The following is a 21,933-nucleotide window of genomic DNA, read 5'->3' on the forward strand; positions in this document are numbered from 1 at the left end:
TGGCATTCATTGCATAGCTCACAAGAATAGCTACCCACAGTTAAAACATTCAGAATTGCGATGTTGGAGGAGGGGGGGGGGTATGTATTTAAGTAGGGGGGGGGCAGCCATTCATGATAAAAAGCAGAGAACCTTGATAGGGTTAAGTCTAAAACTTATCCTGTCAGGTGACTTTCTACAAGAGAAAAGATTTGTCATGGGCCTTAATTATCTTGCATGAGGACTAAAGCTTCTATTGAGAAAGAATTATGGGCCGGGCCTCAATTGAAATCATGATCCCTGCCCATAAAATCAGGAGTAAACACACTAGCTGAACACTTGACCTCTTCCAAATATAAATATATTAGGAAATCCCTTAACCAGCATCCAGCTCTGAAGCAGGTCTCATATAAATTTAATACTGTGAATACCATTTCCAAAATGAACTGCACGTGTAAATGTTACACACGAAACGGCACAATGGTTTTCCTGGGCCAAAGCTGTACTTAAGATACGCAGGTTGCACAGAGACAATGACGAAAGGTAATGAACTCGGAGTGCATGGACTCAAGGAGATGTTTGCACTTCTCGACTGCAGGGGGTGTAGTTGCGATTCAGAATCAGTGTCAAGATGGTTTGTTGCCAGGATGCCGGCGCCACCACATCAGGAAAAAGGCCACAAGCATTAAAGTGCTAGGAGCATATCAGAGAAATTTTCAAAGCCATTTTATTGTTAAATGTTAAATCTGTAATAAAGCAGATTTTCTTTAAACTTAAACACTTTCCAAAGGTAAAATACAAAAAGTACAGGTTCAGTCTCTAAAACTTAGCACAAACAGGTGCGTCTAGCGCATGGAAGCCTGAGCCGTATCACAAACCATCGGCACTTGACCGGGAAAAAAAACAAACCAAAGAAGAAAAAAAAAACACCCTGGGCAACAGCTAAGAAGCCGGGTGTGAGGAAACGAACCTGACCAGCGCAATGCTCACAGCACCAAGTGTCATGAGCATGGCTGGAGTGTACGCTGAGCTTGGCAAAGACCACACCCTAAACATGCAAACCATCTTGCCTTGGATCATTTCAGCTGGACATCCCCCTTCCCGAAAATTTTGTAACATTTAACCGATCGGATTATTTACCAAAGACGACATTGTGGGACTGCCGAAACAAACACACGAGCTCAAAGTCATCTGTGCGTATTTCACTGGGGTAGGTTACCGCAGAAGCCCAATATCATCACTGAACACCAAAAACTTAAGGGTAAAAAATGTCTTTTTCAAAATGATTAACTTCCATAATGAGGCGATAATCAGCAAGGCAAGGAGTCTATTTTCTATTCAACATCTTCCTTTCTGGTAGATGCATCATGTTTGATAAATGCCTATAGTTAAAAGGCTGTTTATGAATTATATCACAAAAAAAAAATTATACATGCGGATACTTCACATACGTGAATGCAAACATTCACCACCGAAACCTATATGAACATATGCATTGTAGTTGTCAGAAAGAATGACACCAAATACAGGCAATATGGGCATCTGCAAAAACATTCAGGGCATTTAATACCACCCACTGCCACACAAACAAGAAATGAGGGCAAAACAGACACACCCATCTTTTGTGATAATATTTTTAGTGTATATAATGGAATAACATCGGGTCACGTTTATATATGATTAGGAAAATGTGCTTTTTATGTGGGGGATTTCTGAAGCACATATAAATTGTACAACATTTAAGAAAATACAAAAATAAGATTAATACTGTCAACTTTTGTACAAGAAAATATTGTATTTAAATGAAAATATGATTTATTTTCTTCAAATAGAACTGCCATTTAAAAACAAGCTTGTCAATCTGAAAATAACAAAAAAATGAACTCTTAAGATTAGTTGCCTATTGTATAGCAATTTCCCATATTTTCTTCACTGTGATCATCATCATCATCATCATCATCATCATCAACTCCGCCTCCAACTGCGAGACCAGTCACCTTCAGAAAGACGTTCAGGCTGTAAACGTATAAACACTAACATGGCACATAGTAACTGCTTGTTGTGTCTTAACTCAGTGTTAGTTGGAAAAAGAAGAAAAAAGGTAGTGCATCTCTTTCAATTGACACCTCTGCAATTTACACAAACTGCAGCGAATGGTTATACTTTTGCTGAGCCTGCTCAAAGCCTTTTCTGTAATACAAATGCAAGTCAATTATATACTTCGGTCTGAATAATTTACAAGCTATCGAAGAGCATACGTGTGCTGTAGTCTGGCTCACCTCACACGGCAGTAACAGCCTAACTGTCACACATTAATATCGCAGTGCAGGGCCGACGCCGGACTGCAATCCGCAGGTGGCTAAACGAAGCATGGAGGCGAACTGAAAGTAAGGGATGGCCATGAAACTAAGTTGCTGTCACACAAGTGGCTCATGTCGGTAGCGTTACATTCGAGGATTGGGGGGGGGGGGGGGTCACAGCAAATAGATGGTCATGGCACACAATCACAGGGCTATTATCTGACAGGCCTATGTACACCGCTCCCGTCTATTATATCACAGGCACCATCGCAGCGCATGTGGAGCTGCCGAATCTGGAAGCAGCGCATCTGGGTTCCTGGCTTGGCGTCGCGTTCTGCGGGTACCTCTCCCCGGCCCCGCACGCCCGCACGGCCTGGGCTCAGTACTGGTGCAGGTACGAGGGCCTGTGCTCCTGTTTCTGGGAAAAGGGCTTAAATGATTTGCTGGGCGGTTTATGCTGGGGAGCCTGCTGCTGCTGCTGCTGCTGCTGCATACCGGACTGCGACGTCTGCGGCTGCTGGGCCTGCTGGCGGCCGTAAGGGAAGCCGGACGAGGGGGAGCAGCTGCCGGGTGCCGACCACACGGTGGACTGCAGCACCTGCATTGAGTCAGCCCATTGGCTGGAGGGCACTGGTAGGGGGTATATGGAGGAGCGCGTGCTGGGCAGGGTGTTGGTGTGATGGGAAGGGTGCTGCCAGGGGGCTTTCGGGGGCCACGTCTTCATCTTGCTGTCCTGCAGAGTGACGGAAAGGGGTGGGAGGGGGGACACGACACAGTGAGAGAGGCGACCCCGAAGCAGACACCCCTATGGACAAAGCGCTGTGCTCCCTCTCACCTGACTGCTGTCGTCAGCTGGGTGGTGCAGAGCTGGGGAGGGTAGTGTGCACACGTCCTGCTCCCCGCAGCTGTGTTTTCTATAGACGGGGATGGAGGGGAGGGGACAAATCACTGTGCAGCACAAACATTTTTCTCACATTCTTTCATGTTATCTGGCTCATCTGGGCCCATAATCAAGTCAGTTCAATATGCCATCACCTGCATAAACAAGCCAAAAGGAAAACGACGGAATCACAGCAGGACACTGCGCTGGGAAGAGTAACTCCCTCCACTCTACCTTCTCTGCTTGACCGCTGCTACGAGGTCAGGCCCCGAAAACATGGAGAACAGGCTGTCCCCGTTGGCGGAGGACGTCTCGTCGCTCGAGCTGGCCGAGTCTCCCTGATTGGCCGTCCAGCCGCTGTTCATAGCTTCCCTATTCAGACAGGAGCTCTGAATAAGCCATTCTCAGAGGTACAGCTGAACACGAACCAGAACAAATCTGCTCATTCCACAAAAACGGTACCATATATTTACCAAAAATAAGCATACAGATTAGCTACACACAGCACCACCTGCTGTGGGGTGGGTGCCAGTGTAAGCCTGAGCTCACCGTTCAGTGTAGTATTCTGCAGGGGCCCAGGCGCTGTGGGCCTCCTCAGAGCCTGGCCAGTTGCCGTGGGCGTTGCTCGGGCGACGGATGTGCTGGGCTTGCCGTTTCTGCTGTATGGCCTGGTTCACCCCCGCCACGTAGCGGGCAAACTCTGGGTCGGAGCCAACTGTGTGTGGATAGGAAGAGCACACTATCAGGCTAAGCTTTTCTTATGCCGGTGCCCCCTGCTGCTCATTCGTCAAAGTCAGTGCTTCTCAACCCAGTCCTGGGGTACCCCCAGACAGTCCACATTTTTGCTCCCTCCCAGCTCACATCTGTATCAATTTTTTTTTTTTTTTGCGCATTTTCACATTACATTGTCTCAAAGCACATTATCCCTGCCCAAAGCCCCAAGTGAGCAAGCCAGAGGTGACAGTGGCAAGGAACCAGACTCAAGACGGTACCAGATATTCAGTATTTGTGATTGGCTGTGACCTGGGTGGCAGCAAAAATATGGAGTGTCTGAGGGTTCCTAGTACTGCTTTGAGAAGCACTGGTCTATGTTACACTTATTTTGCCACAAGTGAGGGCTGCCTGTCATCCGCAGATAGCAGGCAGGAAACGTCCCACGGAGCAGCTAGTACACTCATACACAGCCACAGCGCAGCTTAATTTAAAGCCCAGAACCCACCTCCAGCGGAGAGCTCTGTGCTCGATACTCCCCACTCCTTCCCCTACTGCACTATGCCCCATATGTCCAGCAGCAGACCCTTAATATCGGGGGACATCAAATAAAAGACAGAACTGCTTTTTCAGCTGCGTTTACTTTTGGGTCACATCATACTGTACCAATCAAAGGCCTGGAAACACCTGCTTTTAATGCATTTGTATGTATTTTAGCTGTTATTCCCCTTATAGTAAATTTACAGGCCTCGAGGCAATGAAGTAATGCATATCACATATCGCAACAACCAAGGGAATTGTTCAACATCTCAAACTTCTCAAATTTGAGACCCTTCAAAATAGCTTCCTTCTGCTACGATGACAGCATCACCGACTCTGCATTCTTTCAACCAGCTTCCAGATGTCACCTGGAATGCTTCTGCAAAAGTCCCGAAGGACTTTCCCAAGTTCTGGGCACACGTTGACTATCTATACACCCATCGATGAACAATTTAGCCGGTCCGGGTCATTGGGTAAGACAATCTCAGCATTTTCACTGGTCACACAAACAATGAAAATGTGACTTTGAACAGCTGTGTGAATAACATTAGAAAAACTATTTGTAGATATATTTAGATAATTATTACAGCTACTATATTCAAATAAGATAACCTTTAAAATGTAAAATTAGAGCAAAATAAATTGTTTTACAACATCTACGGGTGTTTAATCCTAGGTAATTATTCGATATCTGATTAAATAATTTGGTAAAAAGTGAGCATAACTACCACTGCTCACATGCTGATTAGAACAGCCAGTCAGTTTCAAATCAATCCATCTACTTTGTAACCGCGTATCTTAGTCGGGGTTGGGGGGTGGGGGAGTGAGTGTCTATTCCGGGCAGCATGGGGTACAAGGTAGGGATGCCGTTCTCTCATAGGCCACATAAGTGCACACTCAAGCACAAAATTCACCAAACTGCATCTCTCTGGCTGCAGGACACCAGAGTGTACTGAGGAAGCCATGGAAAAAGCCATGCAGACTCCACACAGACAGAGGGGGGTGTGATTCAAACCACCAACCCTTGAACAAACGGTGCTACCCACTGAGTCACAAGCCGCCCCGGTCTCAAGCTGTTCAGTTTAATTCCGTTTGTTGAATTATAAATGCACAGCCAAAGCTGCACAAATCAATAAGCAAGAGTTTGACCACCATCTTGCCGGACACAAACCACTGCATTTTGGGATTTCAGTAGACTTCCCCAGTAAGTGGGTATATATGCCTTTAGTGGTATGAAGTGGAATATTTAGGGCACTACTACAAAACAGCTGAAATAGGGCCCTACATAGCAATTAGGGGCCTACGTTAAAACCGGTGCCCCAATTAAAGCAGTGCTTGGTAATTGCACGTTGTGCTGCGCTAGTCACAGTCGCTGGCTGCCATCTCAGCAAACACTTCTGCGACCGCAGCTGTTCTCCTTCCTCATTCTTGCGACGCTTACGGAACATAGCACGTTTAAGGCAGTGGATGTGTAACCCACTGGGTAAACGAGAGCCTCCATGGCCAGACGACAGCCCTCACTACACACTGAGCAGCCAAAGTGGAAACTCAGTGACTTGTTCATGGTCAAATGTCTTGTCTGTGCAGCCTAACAACCGTGACAGTCCCACGCGGGCCTCTGGCTCCTTCTGGGTGTGAACAAGCTGTCTGTCCACACAAAACCTGTGAATTTAGCCAGTGAAAGCAGGAGCGAGAAGCTGCACGCTATCGCCAACCTCAACGCAGCTGTAGCGTGATGCCCCAGAAAGGTGGCCACTCTGCATTAACAAGCTTGCTGTCTTTCTTTGAGTAATTCTCTATATATATTTATAAATATATAAAATTTATTTTTCTGTAATATTAACTCCATCCACCCATATCCAATTGTCCTACGCAGGGTCGTGGGGGTCCGGACCCTATCCTAGAAGCTACAGGCATCAGGACTGGATGGGACACTAACCCATCACAGGGCACACACACAATTCATACCCCTGGTATTTCCAGTTCACCTTAGCATGTTTTTTGGACCACGGGGGGAAACCGGAGGAGCCGGAGAACGGAGAGCATGGGGAGAACATGCAAACTCCACACACGTAGACCCAATGAAGACTCAAGCGTCCTCGTCCTAGCGGTATGAAGAAACAATACCAACCACTGTACCACCATTCAGCCCCTAATACTCACTTGGTGCATTTTTTTGGCTACGCTTTCTCCCTTAAGTGACTCATTTCTTTTTTATAACGTCCCTGCAGTGTCACCTGTCGCTTGATTAAATCCCTAGGAAGGACACAGGGTCTCGGAGACCACGACGGCGCACTCACCTGCCGGGTCGAACGGCAGAGCGTCCCCAAGAGCGCCGAAGCCCACCTCACTCTGCTCCAGATTGGGCCAGGTGTTGTTACGGGGGCTCTGGGGTTTCTGGCCCAGCATCTCTGATATGACGCCATCCATGTAGCTGCTGACCAGGCCTAGGCTGTACAGGTCCGAGCTGAGGTTGGGAAGGCCGGACCCTCCCCACTGGCCCTGGTGGCCGATGGGGGAGATGCCCGTTGGGGGGCTTTGCACCGGGTGCTGAGTGGAGCTGCTCAGCCACTTGCTTGAACCTCTCTGCTGCTGTTGCTGCTGTGAAGACAGCTGGGGCTGCTGACCGATGGGCTGAAGGAGATGCTGGTAGTATTGCATGGCCTGCTGGGAGGTCGGCTGAGGCGTCCTTTGGCCCGGGGGCTGCATGCTGCTGTGAGACCCCACTGGGGTAGGTGGGGTGGCCCCAGAGGGGGGCTTCAGCTCGGCAGCATTGCCCGACGCCACCGAGTTCCTCCTCTTCGCCAGCGGGGAGGCGTTCTGCGACTTGCTCATGTTGAACCCTGAGAGGAAGTCGATGACATCCTGCATCTCCTGGTCTGTGGGCAGGTTCATGCCCTTGCTGTGGGACTCGTGACCGTTGGAGGGGCCGCGCGGGGAGCCGGGCTCCGGGCTGCATGGCAGACTCCCCGGCACGGGGGTGGCCTGCAGCCTGCTGTCGTTGCCACCCAGAGGTTTGGCCTTGTCCTCAGCGCCGGCGCCGGCGCAACCACTACGAGACGGGGTGCCGTGGATGGAGCAGCTGCCCCCCTGGGCCCCGGAGGACGAACTCTTCTTGGTGAGCTTGGAGGTGAGCCTGGAGATGGTCCTGGGCAGACCCCCGGAGGACTTGGGCCCGTTTCCAGAGGGCAGGTGTGCCAGCTCCCCACCCTCTGCACTCTCCCTCTGTAGCTGCATCTGGATGGTGGGCAGGCCCTGCTCCCTTTCAGAGGCCAGAGGGGTGGAGAGTTACGCCTGGGTGCTAAGCTGTGGCACCACGCATATAATCACAAACCACTCTGCCAGCTTTACTCAGATGGGATCCAACCATAATACAAACTCTGCTGCCCCCCCCTCCCCCCCCCCCCCCCCATTTTACCCATCGTTATTGCTACCTGCGCTCCCTCCACCGGCTGAGGTCAAAAATGGCGGTGTACAACACATCCACCAGGCCCAGGGTCTTCTCGGGGTCCAGGCTGCGCTGAAGAAGGGACATTGTAGCCGGATCCTCCTTCAGACACCTGCAGAGAACACAGAGAACACAGGGCCTCAGAACCATCACATTAAGGTTCCCATACTGCTGTAAACCCATAGCCCATTTTTTTTTTACCATGTTGAAGGAACCTGCACTACAATTCTGGACTCTTCGAGGGTAATGTGGGGAGCGTAGGCCTCCTTGTTGTCGAAATGAGCCGTGTCAACCACCACCTATCCACAAACACACAGGAGATGCAAGATATTAAATCACCATTCTCTGCAAGGACAAAAGTCTAAAGTTTTTCATGTCAAGGTGACATTGCCATAATGGCGTGATCACATGGGTGTCAGTGCTGTGCCAGGTGACCAAAACTGCCTGATGCTGCTGATTAACAAAGTCACCCAGCCACAGACCCTTGGCCCAAGGTGAGGTAGAGAGAAGAGGGAGCCAAAGATGGACGGAGAACTAGCTCTCATTGGACCAAGCCCTCTGCCGTGTGACTTCCCTTTTGTCAAATGATTTTGTTATTTAAAGAATCTTGCACCTACAATCTTGCACCTGAGCCGACTGATACTTAACAGGAATCTCTGGCTCAGCCATGATTTGCTTTCATTTACTTAGCTGACGCTATCGACCAAAGCAACATACTATGGATAGTATCCATACTATGGATAAGTACAGAGCTACTCAAGGAGCCAGTTTAAGTACAAGTACTGGAAGCGTCCAGTGAGTGAGCGCAAGATAAGTATGAGAGACGGAGCAAAGTGAACGCTACATAAAAACCTGGCTTTTCCGCACAGGCCAGGCATGCGAGGCACTAGGAACTCATTCTTTGCTTTTTTTTTAAATCTACATCCAAACAGACGACATTTCAGCTGCTTGAGTCACCGCAAGTAGAGATGGATATCTTCAAAGACCGAAACCTGTGCTGGAGTCATTTTTATTAAAAGAAAACCCCCCCCCCCCTTACAGGACCAGGGTTTCCTGTCCCTCAGGAAGAAGGTCCATTGTTATCTGGGTAGCAGGTGTGTCCTGATTGGCTGCGGCTGATGGAATTCTGCGGGTGTCACCTACAGACTATGATGTCACCAACAAACTCTGTTTTTGGTTCCTTGTGGACAGTGCAGTAGCTGTACGGCCTCCTCACATTTCTCAGATGTGAACCCGTCCCCACTTACGGGTGTGTGAAGACCTGCCAGTTTTGCCATGGAGCTAGGCTGAATACCAGGGTTTCACCGCAGGGCTCCCCCGCACGCTGCTCTGTGTAACAGCTCTCATAACAACAGCGTAACAGCGGAGTTGCCGGGCCTTGCGACTCACCAGCCCCGCCTGGCCGAAGAGCAGCTGCACGGCCGTCTTACAGGCCCCTCTCCAGCTGGACGGGCACACCTGGGTGAGCACCTGGGAGACGGGCATGTCATCGGGAGAGACCGCGCCGTTCTGCCCCACCGCCGCTTTGATGAGCTGCAGCGTCACATGCTGGGGTGACAGACACACCGGCAGAGGTTAACGTTTACAATCACAGCAGGCCTGTCAATAAATCTGACAGCTGAGTAATTAAACTCTTAGCAGTGTCTCTCTCATACCAACCATGACTCACAAATGAAGCCACGGTGCAACAATACCAAGTAATTTAATATGAAGACAGATTTATCCTACAGTCATGGCTACAAACAAATAAGACCATGAGAAAAGGGAAGTGGGGGTTAGGTTAGAGTCATGTGATTGTCATTGTTTGTATTAATTTGTTCCACCTGTCCTCAATCCTTGGGTCTGTGTAAATCGGAATATTTTGCTATAGATTTCACAGCACCCTCAGACTCCTAGTCTCCTATACATCGGACATGAACAGCTGCATGTACGTGGAGCGTTTTTCTTCCACTGGAGATAAACTCTGGCATTTGCTCCTCACATGAGCTCCTGCCGCCCCCCCCCCCCCCCCGGAATGTCCCACCCCTCCACTTCAGCTGGCGGGCAGGGGGAAGCGACGGGCCGTACCATCTTCAACTTGAGGTTGTCTGTGGCAGACTCGCTGAGGGAGACGCCTTTGAGGAAGTGCGGCCCGATCTGAAGGGGAATGGTGGGCAGCTCGCTCTGCAGGGGCTGGGAGAGCGTCTGAAGCCGGCCTGCCTGCTGGGCCTCCGCCTCACTGCAGCAGCCCTGTGGCACAGGAAGGGCAGCTCCCCGTTAATGCCCATAACCATTACATACGTTTGCTGAATATCACTAGATCAGTGTTTCCCAAACCAATCCTTGGGGACCTACAGCCAATCCACGTATTTGCACCCCCCCCTGAGCTTCCTGCCAGACAGTCCACATTTTTGCCCCCTCCCAGCTCCCGGTAGGGAGCAAAATTATAGACTGTCTGTGGGTCCCAAGAACCGAACTGGAATACACTACACTAGAAAGCCAATCTGATTCAACCAATTATGGGCTTTGTGATTGGTTGATTAGCTTAATCAGATTGTCTGGTGGTCAAATTGACGAAACATGTGGAATGCCTGGTGGGCTCAGCAAGAGATTCTGGGCTCAAATCATAAACAATGAGACTTGCTGCTTTGAAGCACCATACTGACCTCAAATGATGGATATAAGAGAAGGTGCTATACCTGCAAAGACTCTTCGACAGCCTTGGGGTCAAGGTGAAAACCAGCCTTCAGTGCGTATTCGCTGTGCCCAAGGCCGTCCAACGCCACTTTGTAAACCTGCCAGAGAGAGAGACGCCCTGTTTTAACATACGCATGAATACCTACCCAGGCCTTCACTACCTGTGTGGCTTTAATGCACACAGAATGGGTCACCCCATGCCTGGTAAAGCATGAATCACTAAAGTAAAACCCATCCAGACACACACCACACACCAAACTGGGGGTGAATTTTAATATGTGTACTTGACTGTACTCCTGTTTTTGTGTACCCATCTATTGCTGAGGACCATTTCCAACACTAAGCATCAGAAGTACAGAGGATGGTAAAAATCCCCATATATCGGTCTTGCTCCACCGCAAATATCAAGGATACATCGGTTGCATCCTCGTAGAATGAGACAAATGCCATGAATGACTGTGCCTAGAGATCACTCTAGGGAGACAAGTTAGCAAGACCAGTTGTTCCAAGACCAAAAGTTTGATCTTTGCATTCTTGGTATTGAGATTCACTTCAGGAGATGAAGCCCAGCTGGACAGGTTCAGGTTCCACCTGCGGCCTACCTGTAACGCACTGTCAATCTTCACATTGAGCTCTTTCAGCTGGTGCTCAGGGATGGTGGTGTTAAGGGAGCAGAAGAGCTGCCGCACCTCCAGGCCCGGCAGGGAGCCGTCGCGCCCCCTTTCCCTCAGGCGACCTGTGACCTGAGGAATATGATCAATGGTCACATAGGGTCATCCTACAGTCTCATCGCTGGTGACCCACCCAATGCCTCAGCTACCATGCGTGCGGGGAGGTTACACTGATCTGAATATTGCCCCACCTCAATGGAGAGGCTGACAGCAGCGTGCGAATGTTTCTACAGCACGTCAGTAAGGGCAGGAGGGCGCTCCAACTAGCAGGGATTTGCCACTTAGCATGAACAGTGAGAGTGGGTATGGGGTACCAGGAAAGCCCCGTGCTTTTGTCCTTTTCGGGCCAGAAAAAGAAAGGGATTTACTGGTAATGTAGGATGGTGGGACCGCAGTTTAGCTGTGCTTCCCTCCAACAAAGGCCCCCGACTGACAGCCAACCTGTCAGAGCGAGCAGATGAAAGGACTCAACTGGCCAACAGCTTGACGCCTACAGAAACCGCCCCAACTGGAAAGCGATAGCATACGAGCACGTTTAGCATACTAGCTGTGGGACACAAAACTGCTACGATTTATCGGCCAGGGGAAGTGAAACTCCGTAATAATCAGAACAATAAATCTGATGAGCGAATTGCATGTATAACCAGGTCTCTAATAGCAGGGAGCTTAAAGGAAACAACAGGAAATTTCAAAATGGCAAATAATCTGAAACAGACTTCCGTAAAAGAAGATAGAAATAGTCAGCTGTAGGCAAATCAGTGAGAAACGGAACCGAAAAAGAAATGGAGCCATTTAAAAAGTGCCCGTGTGCAGTGCTGTGTTGGGTATAACAGCAACGTGAGATCGTGTGGTAATAAATCCAAGCAAGTTCTGCCAGCTTCATTAACAGCTTCTCCCCCAGGCCAGTAAGGATACTTAACACCTTACTGGCTCATTTACCACTTACCTGAGCCTAAAATACCACGCCCCTGCCTGGTGCAGGCCACAGTACTATTTATTACCGATTTATGGATACTGTTATATTTATTTTAGTGTTCTGTGATACACACCTGGGCATTGTGTGTATATTGACTTTCCAAAATTACCTCCAGGAATGGATTGATGGGTCAACTGATTGATTGAATGGGGCCCACCCACTCACTCACCCACCCACCCACTGTGGGTAAGCACCATTTCTAAACCACACACAAGACATTAAAAATACAAATATTAATGCCCTGGAAACTTTATGTAACTATTATACATTGTCCAGAAAATGACAACTGCTGACATGATGACTCATCGATGACTCGATGATGTGCTAGAATGATGCTGGATGAGGGAGGGGATTAAGAGATGCAATCTGACAGAGGAAGCTCGCTCATTGGCCAGATCTCCCTGACTGCAAGTTTACCACATTCACAGTAGATGCATCACTGGCTCACTGAACAGTATATGTTACATTCTTACAAAATATAGGCACACGCATACCTAAATTGATTGGCAGAACTCCACTTATTTAATTAGACTAGAGCTCAACCTCCTTGACTTGCACCAGAACGTGTTTTTGTAAAATTATTACAGATTCTCTTTTTGTCTCTTGCTATCTGCATAGTCATGGGGGGGGGGTGTTGGAATGTTATCTGATACTATTGTATGTAAATGGTATAATGATAAAAAGTCACCTGACTTGAAAGGCAAAAAGTTCATAAAAACAAAAAGAGCACAGTGATGATACTAAATCTCCACGTTTATCATGGGATGCGACCACATACCGCTGCTGCAGCTCTCCAGGAGCGCGAGGCCTCCTCCTGCTCAGACAGGGGCCCGACAGGGGTGCTGCCGTGTAGCTCCTGGGCCTGCGCCAGGGCCTCCACCAGGCAGGACTGAGCCACTGGCTGCCCCTTCTGCAAGGCCTGTGACAGGAACTGGAAGTGCACTTGCATGACCCTCAGAAAACACCGGCTCAGCACCTGCGCAGGAACACAAGGCCGCCGTTACCGTGGTGACACGGGCACCACACCACACTTAGGTTACCAAGCACAGCAAGCTACTTATACTGGGTGTTAGACAAGAGACTGACATTTTTGTACTATCATAAAATGCTAATTTATTCACATTAAATATCACCCATACAATACTTCTTTAATTCAAAGTGTGCATTATAGAAAAGTACCACTTACTGATCCCAAAACAGCATTTGTGGAAGTATCTGTGCATGATTTCTCCAGCTACCATTTAAAGGAATGAGAGAGGGAAAGACCTGGATGATTCACACTGTCCTAAAAAACTCCATCTAAGGCAAAGCCAGCTCCCATTGCGCACTTAATAGAGAGGACTGATGGGGGCGCTGCAGGAAAGCTCCCCTTCATTTGGAAACCTCCTCTAAGCCTGGCTTTAAGAATCTACCCTAAATCAGAAGTGGAAGGGCAGCACAGTCAGAAAGACAGCTATTTATTCAAGGGGTCATTTTTGGACTTTTGGACATTCAGGAACACTGCAAAATGAGGTGCTCCTGTTCCCTCTTCCACTGCAAGATTCACCTGAAATGCTAAGTTCAGATCTCCATCACATGGTAGAAGTGGGTTCCTCGAGTTTACATTTTCCAAGCTGTGAAGCAGCATTTTTTTCTACTACAGCATGTAGGACTCTGCCTCAGCATTCTTCAATGGCTGTAAACCAACACTGATGCAGGAGAAACGGAACAAGATGAGGGAGAATGTAACGACTGCTTACTTCGGTTTCTTCATTTGCTTCACCACTTCTAACTCTGAATGGACATCAGGGTTTCTCTCCCCGGTACTCGACGACCGACAAAGACGACCCAAGTATTTGTTCCCTCCCAGCTCAAAATCATGGACTGTCTGGGGGTTCCAGAGGACCGGGCTCAGAAACACTGATGTACATAATTTAACAGGGCACCTTTACACCCCCATTCCATGCTCTGGTACTTACCCCCATAGCCAAGTTAACAAAGCCACATAAGTAACTACAGGCCTTTGTTAAATGAATAAACCAATTTAAACCAAATAAATATTTCCTATCTTGCACCATCTGAGCATGGTTTGTTAAACTAAGTATAGTAAAGTTCACTTACCATCTGAACAGAACAAACGCTTTAGTCTTAATTTTCACTTTTATATGGAAACATAACTCAACAGTATCCCTGAGAGGGTCTCCCCCACCATAGCCGACAGAAGACACAGATACACCCAATGCAAACACATACACAAACCCTTAACACAGAGTATAAGGGCACCACACTGACTCAGAGAGGAAAGGAAAACCCACTGTGTTTGTTCAAAGTTCTCTGCATGATGTGCAAATTGTGGTAATCAGAGACCAAACTATGCAGTCTGCACCTTCAGTATGTGCGGAACAGAATTATACCAAACCTGATTCGCCCGGGTCTGGTGTCCTTTGTGTCGTATTAGGGTCCTGCTTTTCATGAATTCGAAAGATGCAGTTTTAAAATGACTCCTTATATGCCGAAGCCTATCTTATTATGTGGCGAGAGTCAGAATAACATGAACGGCATAGCTATGCCATAGTATTATTTAAGGAAAAAAAAAAAGTTTAAAATGTGTTAAATTTGAAAAATGCATGTTTTCACAAACTGAAGGCACTGTATATATTAAACTGATATGTCCTCAGATATGGGAAAGGGAATGAAGAGAAAGTGAATACCCACTAACCCTGGCAATTACCTCCATCTGCAGACCACCCCAGTCTGATATTACACTCAGCTACACAGGGGAAACACAGCAAACAATACATCAAAGAGAGAGCCAGACAAAACACCCGCTTTCACAAAATGCTGTTACACATTTCAGGCAAAACACCCCTGGTGCGATTAAATCAGATAGTTATTCAAAGTACACCTACAGCCAGAAAAACTATTCATGTGGATGGAGAGGAATGGAACACAAACACACGTTTATTTCCAGAAGAAACAGAGTTCTTACAGGCACCGCTAACAAAGATAAAGGCTTCAAGGGTATAACTAGGAAGTCCACCTCTCCCAGATTAGCCCACTGTTTTGAATGAGTCATTTTCCAGTGACAGGGGCAGTCACATGATTGCGGAGGGTGACGGTCCGTAACCTTTTTCCTGAATAGTTCTTATGTTGTGTAATAGGTCATGTGCCAAATCCGACTTGCAGATCAAGGTTAAAAAAGATGCCATACGGTGAGGCTCAGTAAACAGCGGCCCATGAGGGTTGCATCCACTGCCACGTTTGACACCCACAGAAACTGCAGTAATACTTTGAAATCTACCCAGTGGTTACATTAGGGATCCACACATATGATGACGAGTGCCTTTGTCAGACTGGCAACAAGTCCGAGTTATTTTTAACCAATTCCTGACAAAGTCTGTGACTCTAAACTTACAGGGAAACTTAAAAGGACACAGACCTGATGAATTCAGTGACATACGATCACTCGAAACACTTCTCTGCTATCTGAAAAGCACCCAGAGAAGTCAACCCCAAGAAGTAAGATCCTTATACCCCAGCTGACAATAAGTACATTCAGGATGGGCGTGGCTTATTCCGCACCAAGGGAAGCGCAACGTGGAAGAGCAACCCCTTTGTTTCAGGGGTGCAGGTGGAAAGATCAAAGAGTGACACTCGGTATATCGGACTCCAGGCATATTACACCACATTCGGTCGGAAATATTTCTCCCGTAGATCCAATTTTAACATTCATCTCCAGTGGCATTGACATAACATAGCTCCTGTTTATATGTTAACCCCCAGTGTTGACAGGGTCCTAGGTCTACCAACATTCACAACCTCAGTTTAACCTCCAAGCTAGATATTGCTAAAATACTAAAACTATTGCTGCAAGTAGTCATGGACAGTTGCATGGTCTTATGTTGCCTTAGGGTGTAACATGGAAATTACAGTTACATTATACTCAAATGCCTCCCTTCTAACCGAAAATACAAGATATTCCCAAAGAACTTACGTGCGCCTCTTTCTATTGTTTTTCCATTCACCTTTAAAAGACATATTTTAAGACAAAGACGGACGTTATTTAATCTAGTTGGTGGAGCTGTATAATGTATTCCAGATATGCTCAGAAAACACCACAACTTCTCAGGTGGAACTCCACATCACTCGTACCGGCACGTCTCTTGTTGCTGGCTGAAGCTGTCAGGTGCCCAAACCAAAGCAAGCAGCTCCACTCACACGGGGTGCTGATCATGCAGCCATTTCTGTTTCTTTTTATTAACGGATGCTCTTCGATAGCAGTCAGCAGCTAGCTCGCTAATAAATGGCCAACACCATGATGGCATTCCACAGATACTCTCCGTGCGTTTTTATTTCAGACTTCAGATGAACCTCTCCGCTTCTTAGTGGAAGCCGGAAACAGGAGTGGAAAAACTTGCAGAGCATTCCAGCATTGCCTGAAATCTGAGGCCATTTTATGCAATCCAGGTTTATTCGTGATACACATGTCAAAATACCTTCCTACGTGCACTGAGGGGATATAAAACATTGTAATGGAACTGACAGCCATTACGAAGCCTGCTCTATCAGGATCTTTAACAATCAGTCCCTAGTGCTCCATGAGAAAATTCAGACACGTGAAATGAATACACTGGGGAGTGGTGGGGGTCGGTATGGACTTCACAGGCTGTGGGGGAGTAAAATTCCAAAAGGGACAATGAACAGGATCGCTGCGGAAGGGATTTTCTTGCTCAAGACGCAAAACTTGGCCGAGACAAGCTGAAACTAGCATTCTTTACATGAGCTCCAAGCACGGGGTGGGCTAAAGAAACCTGGATTGGTGGGGACAGGGGGCATGGCAGAGAGTGGCTCCGGCCAAGCCACACTGCGGGCTGGAGAAACAAGCAATTTCTTCATGGAAAGGTGCATTGCAGCATTCCTCGGGCACCGTTCTGCCAGCAAGTGTGTGGACTTTCCACGCCGGCCTTTGTGCGCCCGCAGAGTCCTGGCTGCCGCGGCATAGCGCGTTACCAGCTCATTTTCCGTCCTCCAAAGGCATACAAACTGTATAGCAAGACTGAGCTTTCAAAAGAGCAGGAAGGGAGCACAGACAAAGAATCATGAAATATGACACTGATTTGAAGGAATGAGCCGACTGGCACAGAAGGCGGAGTGGGGGGGGGGGACTCGTGTTGCAGGCACAGAGCACTTTAGGCACTAACTCCCCCCAGCTCTGTTTTTCCCATGTCGCCATGACATCATACACACAGACCCCAAGGGTTCATTTAAGCTGTTTTATTGTGTGTGGCTCTTTAAATACGCAGCATGTCAGACCGTCACTTCGAACAAGGACAGCGATAACCGATCCATTCCCAGTGCTGCTAGGTAAACAGGGACTTCCTCGAGCCTTTCGAGCACGTTTGTGCAATAAAATTATTCAGAAATGATGTGGGGGTGCTGTTCTTGTTCCTTTTTTTGCTACCACTAGGGCTGCACGATATCACAGCGCAATATAATCGTGAATATATGGCGCGTGCGCAACAATCACCAGGGCTTCAGATTATGGGTGAAAATATCTGTCCAGACGCCGGCTTTTGAAAAGGGTCCAGATCAGTTGTCCACAGCTCCACTAGTGGAACCAATTAAAATACACAATATTGCACAGGTCTCTCAGTTGATGAGCCAATCACGTTTCGACTTCAATTTTCATTGCACACATCATATAACATCACTGAAGGAAAGAGAATTTGCTATCAAAATAAAAGCTGCCAGAAGTATAGTCCGTTATAAACCATAAAATTTTTGTTCCAACAGAAATATACTCTACGGGGATGATATTTTTTGAAACCGTCATGATACACAACCATGCCTAAGAAGTAAAGAAAAAAAATTGAAGCAACAAAATAAACAAGTGTTTTTTACAACACCCTAATGTAACCTTACGATAATCTGCATTAAGTGGAAATTTTTGTGGTACAATAACATAACATTTACATTGTTTTGAAAAGATACTAACTTTGAAACTGCTTATTTTTTCCTCCCGCTTTTTAAAACTGCTCATTATTTAGTTAACAGTCAAACCACGTTTAATTTAAACTCCAAACCACACTCAAACCACATAAGATAAATTAATGCAACATAAATGCATAACTCGATTAGCTTTTCACTGGAGCTCCAAAGTCAAATACAATTTCCTTTTTCCAAATCATGTGACATAAATACATAACTTGACTGGTTCCTTCAGCAGAGCAGTGAATCATGGAGCTTTGGAGCTCTGCAGCTGGATTCTATTGCGGCTTTTCGGTACTAAATGGACATTTAGATATCAGATATTCATACCATTCACCTTTCTATAATGTTATAAGTAGTACCTTAGGTCAGTGTTTCCAAGCCCGGTCCTTTGGGACCCACAGATGGTCCACATTTCTGCTCCCATATTGTCTGGGGATCTGCGAGGACTGGATTGGGAAACACTGCCTTACAGTGTGGGTTCCCAAACTTTGCAGCCCGCAACTCCTAATTTTGCCAATTGGCGGCGAGGGGGGGGGAGGGTCACTCAAAGTAGATTTTACCCAGTTTTTATAAACAAACTCTCGCCCTGCTGCCCCGCCCCAGTGTCTCCTCACTCCCACTTTGGGAAGCCCCGTCTTAGATTGTGGTAGGCATGGCTAGAAGCTGCTTGTCGCTGCCAAGAGCAAGGAAGGCGAAGACTCCTACCTCCACATCCTGCTGGCTGAAGTCACTCTGGTCTCTGAAGCTGGCCGCGCCGGCACTCAGCTCCATCAGCATCTTGGCGATCTCAGGCTTTATTGCTGCTGTGAGCCGGCCAGCCGCCTCCATGACGTGGTCCTGCACGTCCCTCATTTGCATAGCTGCTTTGGCGTAGCGGGAATTCCGGAACACACCACAGAAGAGCTCGGTGAGCAGGGAGCTGGCACGGCAGAAGGCGTTGAGCGCGTCCAGGTACTTGGAGATGCCCTGCTGGATGTCCGCCACAGCGCTGCCGCCGGAGCTGCCGAGGGGAGGGGAGTGGCCATAGCCACCCCCGGGGGTACCGGAGGAGGGGGCGGAGCAGGAGGAGCCCAGGGGCACGCCAAGGCCCCGGCCCAACTCTGGCATCTGATACTGCGGCACCTTCTGCTTGGACCCGCCAAGCAGAAAGCGTCGCTTGTAGTCCATTTTGTTCTCTTGTGCACTACAACAATACATAGGTGCAGGTCTGTCTTCAGCTAGCTCTCAGCTGCTCTATCGATTTCTCCGTGCTGCAACAACTGTGGACCTGCCTCTGGGCTCCTTCGGCCAACCCGGAACTTTCTAAGTTAAGAACAAAGACAGCTGAAGGGGAAAACGACTGAGGGACATCTTCACGGGTCCGTCACCAACCTAGAGGGAGCGAGAGAGATGGGGCACGTCGGCCGACGGGAGCCTGATTTTGTGGGGGTTTTTTGTGCAGTCCAGCTGCAGATGGTATCTACAGGACCAGGGGGAGCAGATCAGGCAGAATGTGCATCCCCACCATTTCTCTCCTAACCGCTGAGAAACCCGCCAGCCGCAGGAGGCCGGAGGGAGCAGCTGGAGAATGCAGGACGCCAAATACGGCACAGCAGAAGCTGGAAGCGGTCCCTCCTTAAGCAGTCTCTCCTTCCAAGTCCCTCAGACCAAGGAGTACTTTGATGTTTCGGCCGTCTCTGTACTTCTGCTCAAGACAGAGGCTCTCTCTTGCTGGTGTCTTTTTGTTTTTTTCCCCTTCCTCTACGCAAATGCACTAAAATTTGGCAAAAAAAAAAATAAATAAATAGCCTTTACCACAAAAACAAATCTTCAAAAGCTGGACACAAGATGCAGAAGGAAAAAAAGACGCACAGCACCGGTCAACAGCAGGGGAACAAAACAGGGATAAACTTTAACACCAAGTCAAACAAATGGCTGGCAGAGCAAAACAGGTGGGGGATCCAAGCACCTGGCGTGTCCCCCCACCCCCACGAGCTCAGCCTCGCGGTACGGAGCTTCTCCTCGTCAGCCAGGGGGCCGACGAAGCCTGGCTTGTCGGTGATCCTTTTCACGTGTCGCAGAGAACAGGCTCCCTGCAGCGTGTCTTGAACGCTGTGAGGGGTGCAGGGTGGATGCTTATTAAAAAAAAAACCCGCCTCCGTCTGCATGGGGGCCCCCGCTCCACTCAGAGGTAGTCGGTGGCGTCACTGCGGAAACATGGGCCACTCCCGGACCAAGCTCCTGCGCGATTGTAGTCCGAGGCAACCAAGCAAAAACATGCCGGTAAGGCCTCTAGGTCATTTCCTGGAGGAGAGAAGGAAGGGGTGGATAGGAAAGAGAGAGAGGGAAAAAAAGAGAAATATTTGTTAACATTTTGTCAGATATTTATTTTCCCGTGTTTGTCAGGTTGAGTAAATAAGCTGATTCACATTCACACTACACCTTCTTATTTACACAGCAGGAAAAGCACAAGCAGCACATCAGAAGCGAGCCTGACTTTGCCGGCTGAGTGAGATTAAAGCGAGCCTTAGTGGTTCACAAAGGCACCTGCCGCCAGAAAGTACATTCACAAAAACAGGCTTTGCTCACCATGCAGGACAACAGGCGGCTTTATATGCCTAACAATGACCAACGGAAATGTCAAAGCTAATTACACCAATTAGAAATGCGAGTGGAAGACCTAAAGGTTTCATAATGTGCCAAACGAAGGAGAAATAAACCATGGAAAAAAAACAACACAGGAATACAGAAAAAAAAATCCCTAACAGTTTTGGCTAATGGGACCCCTCCAGCTGAACTAGCCGCCGACAGGCACTCGGCCTCCAGCGAGTCACAGTCACTCTGCATTACTCCAGAGTTCCTCTGACCTTCGACGACTCCCGGCACAGAGAGGGATTCTGCTCCATTTCCTGCTGCCCAGCCCAGCTGCAGAAGGGAAATAATAACTTTCATGGAGTCAAAGTGACCACAGCAATGTTGTCAACGCAGCCGAATTATAATAGGCGCCCGGTGGAAGCGCCTGGCTTTTCACACTATGGAGAGGACACCGCTTTCCCTACTGACAACAGACTCTTGCGGCTCAGCAGAAAAATGGGAATAGAAAGAAAGGTCAGCCTGTTTTAAAAGTAGCACACTGGAAAAAGGCCGTAGGACAAGAGACATGGAAATCCACCGGACTTAAGGACTATTTACATCAACTACAACACTGTTAATAATAATAATAATAATAACCTAGCAATTTTAGATTATACAAGTTTTCCTAGGTAAACGTAAACAATAAAAACTTTAAGACTAAAAATACAGCTGCTTCCCCCCCCCCATTATTAACAGCAAGACACCTGGCTCATTTTTGAGCTGCGAACGTAAGGTGCAAGATTTTGAGCAGAGCACAGTCTAGCCTATCGTCCTTTCTAATGTACACCGTCAAACTGAAGGGGTAATTCAAAATACTCAAAACAAGCTAAAAAGCCAGACATGCTCCTCTCCTACATAAACAAGCTAAAACAAAAAATCAAAAAGCAATACAGGAATAATCAGAGTTCGCGCCGACGACCCTCCTGCCATGCAGTCTATGATGCCTGAAACTGAGAGACATGGCAGCAGATTATAAAGTGTGTTTGCAAAACATTCCAGTTACTCCATTCATTCGCTACAGGATCCAACTTGGAATACACCAATGTCACCATATTCATCCCAGTCATATTACAGGCAGACTAACTACACGATCAGGGCTGACAGACATCCAACGCAAACTCGGTAAACCATCCATGCACTATTTCACAGGATGGTGAAGCTCAAACCAC

The 21,933-nt window shown here is 47.8% G+C and overlaps 1 protein-coding gene across 3 annotated transcripts in view; it reads right to left on the reverse strand.

Moving 5' to 3' along the window:
* Positions 1-689: 689 nt before the first annotated feature.
* The window catches only part of LOC125706633 (granule associated Rac and RHOG effector protein 1-like), a 30,377-nt gene continuing 9,133 nt past the window's right edge, over positions 690-21,933 (reverse strand). For 2 of the 3 annotated variants that reach the window (XM_048973388.1, XM_048973389.1), the window contains exons 2-14: positions 18,857-20,434; positions 12,960-13,157; positions 11,137-11,277; positions 10,537-10,632; positions 9,926-10,087; positions 9,248-9,406; positions 8,060-8,157; positions 7,845-7,970; positions 6,711-7,672; positions 3,709-3,874; positions 3,394-3,531; positions 3,115-3,193; positions 690-3,012 (exon numbers count right to left, since the gene is read on the reverse strand). In XM_048973388.1, coding sequence (XP_048829345.1) covers positions 2,659-3,012; positions 3,115-3,193; positions 3,394-3,531; positions 3,709-3,874; positions 6,711-7,672; positions 7,845-7,970; positions 8,060-8,157; positions 9,248-9,406; positions 9,926-10,087; positions 10,537-10,632; positions 11,137-11,277; positions 12,960-13,157; positions 18,857-19,348 — 3,171 coding nt within the window. In that variant the 5' untranslated portion in view covers positions 19,349-20,434 and the 3' untranslated portion in view covers positions 690-2,658. Of the gene's footprint in view, positions 3,013-3,114; positions 3,194-3,393; positions 3,532-3,708; positions 3,875-6,710; positions 7,673-7,844; positions 7,971-8,059; positions 8,158-9,247; positions 9,407-9,925; positions 10,088-10,536; positions 10,633-11,136; positions 11,278-12,959; positions 13,158-18,856; positions 20,435-20,997; positions 21,056-21,933 lie in introns of all 3 variants that reach the window. The other variant, XM_048973390.1, reaches the window with a different exon arrangement.

This window comes from Brienomyrus brachyistius, chromosome 13, assembly GCF_023856365.1.
Source record: "Brienomyrus brachyistius isolate T26 chromosome 13, BBRACH_0.4, whole genome shotgun sequence".
Lineage (NCBI taxonomy): Eukaryota > Metazoa > Chordata > Actinopteri > Osteoglossiformes > Mormyridae > Brienomyrus > Brienomyrus brachyistius.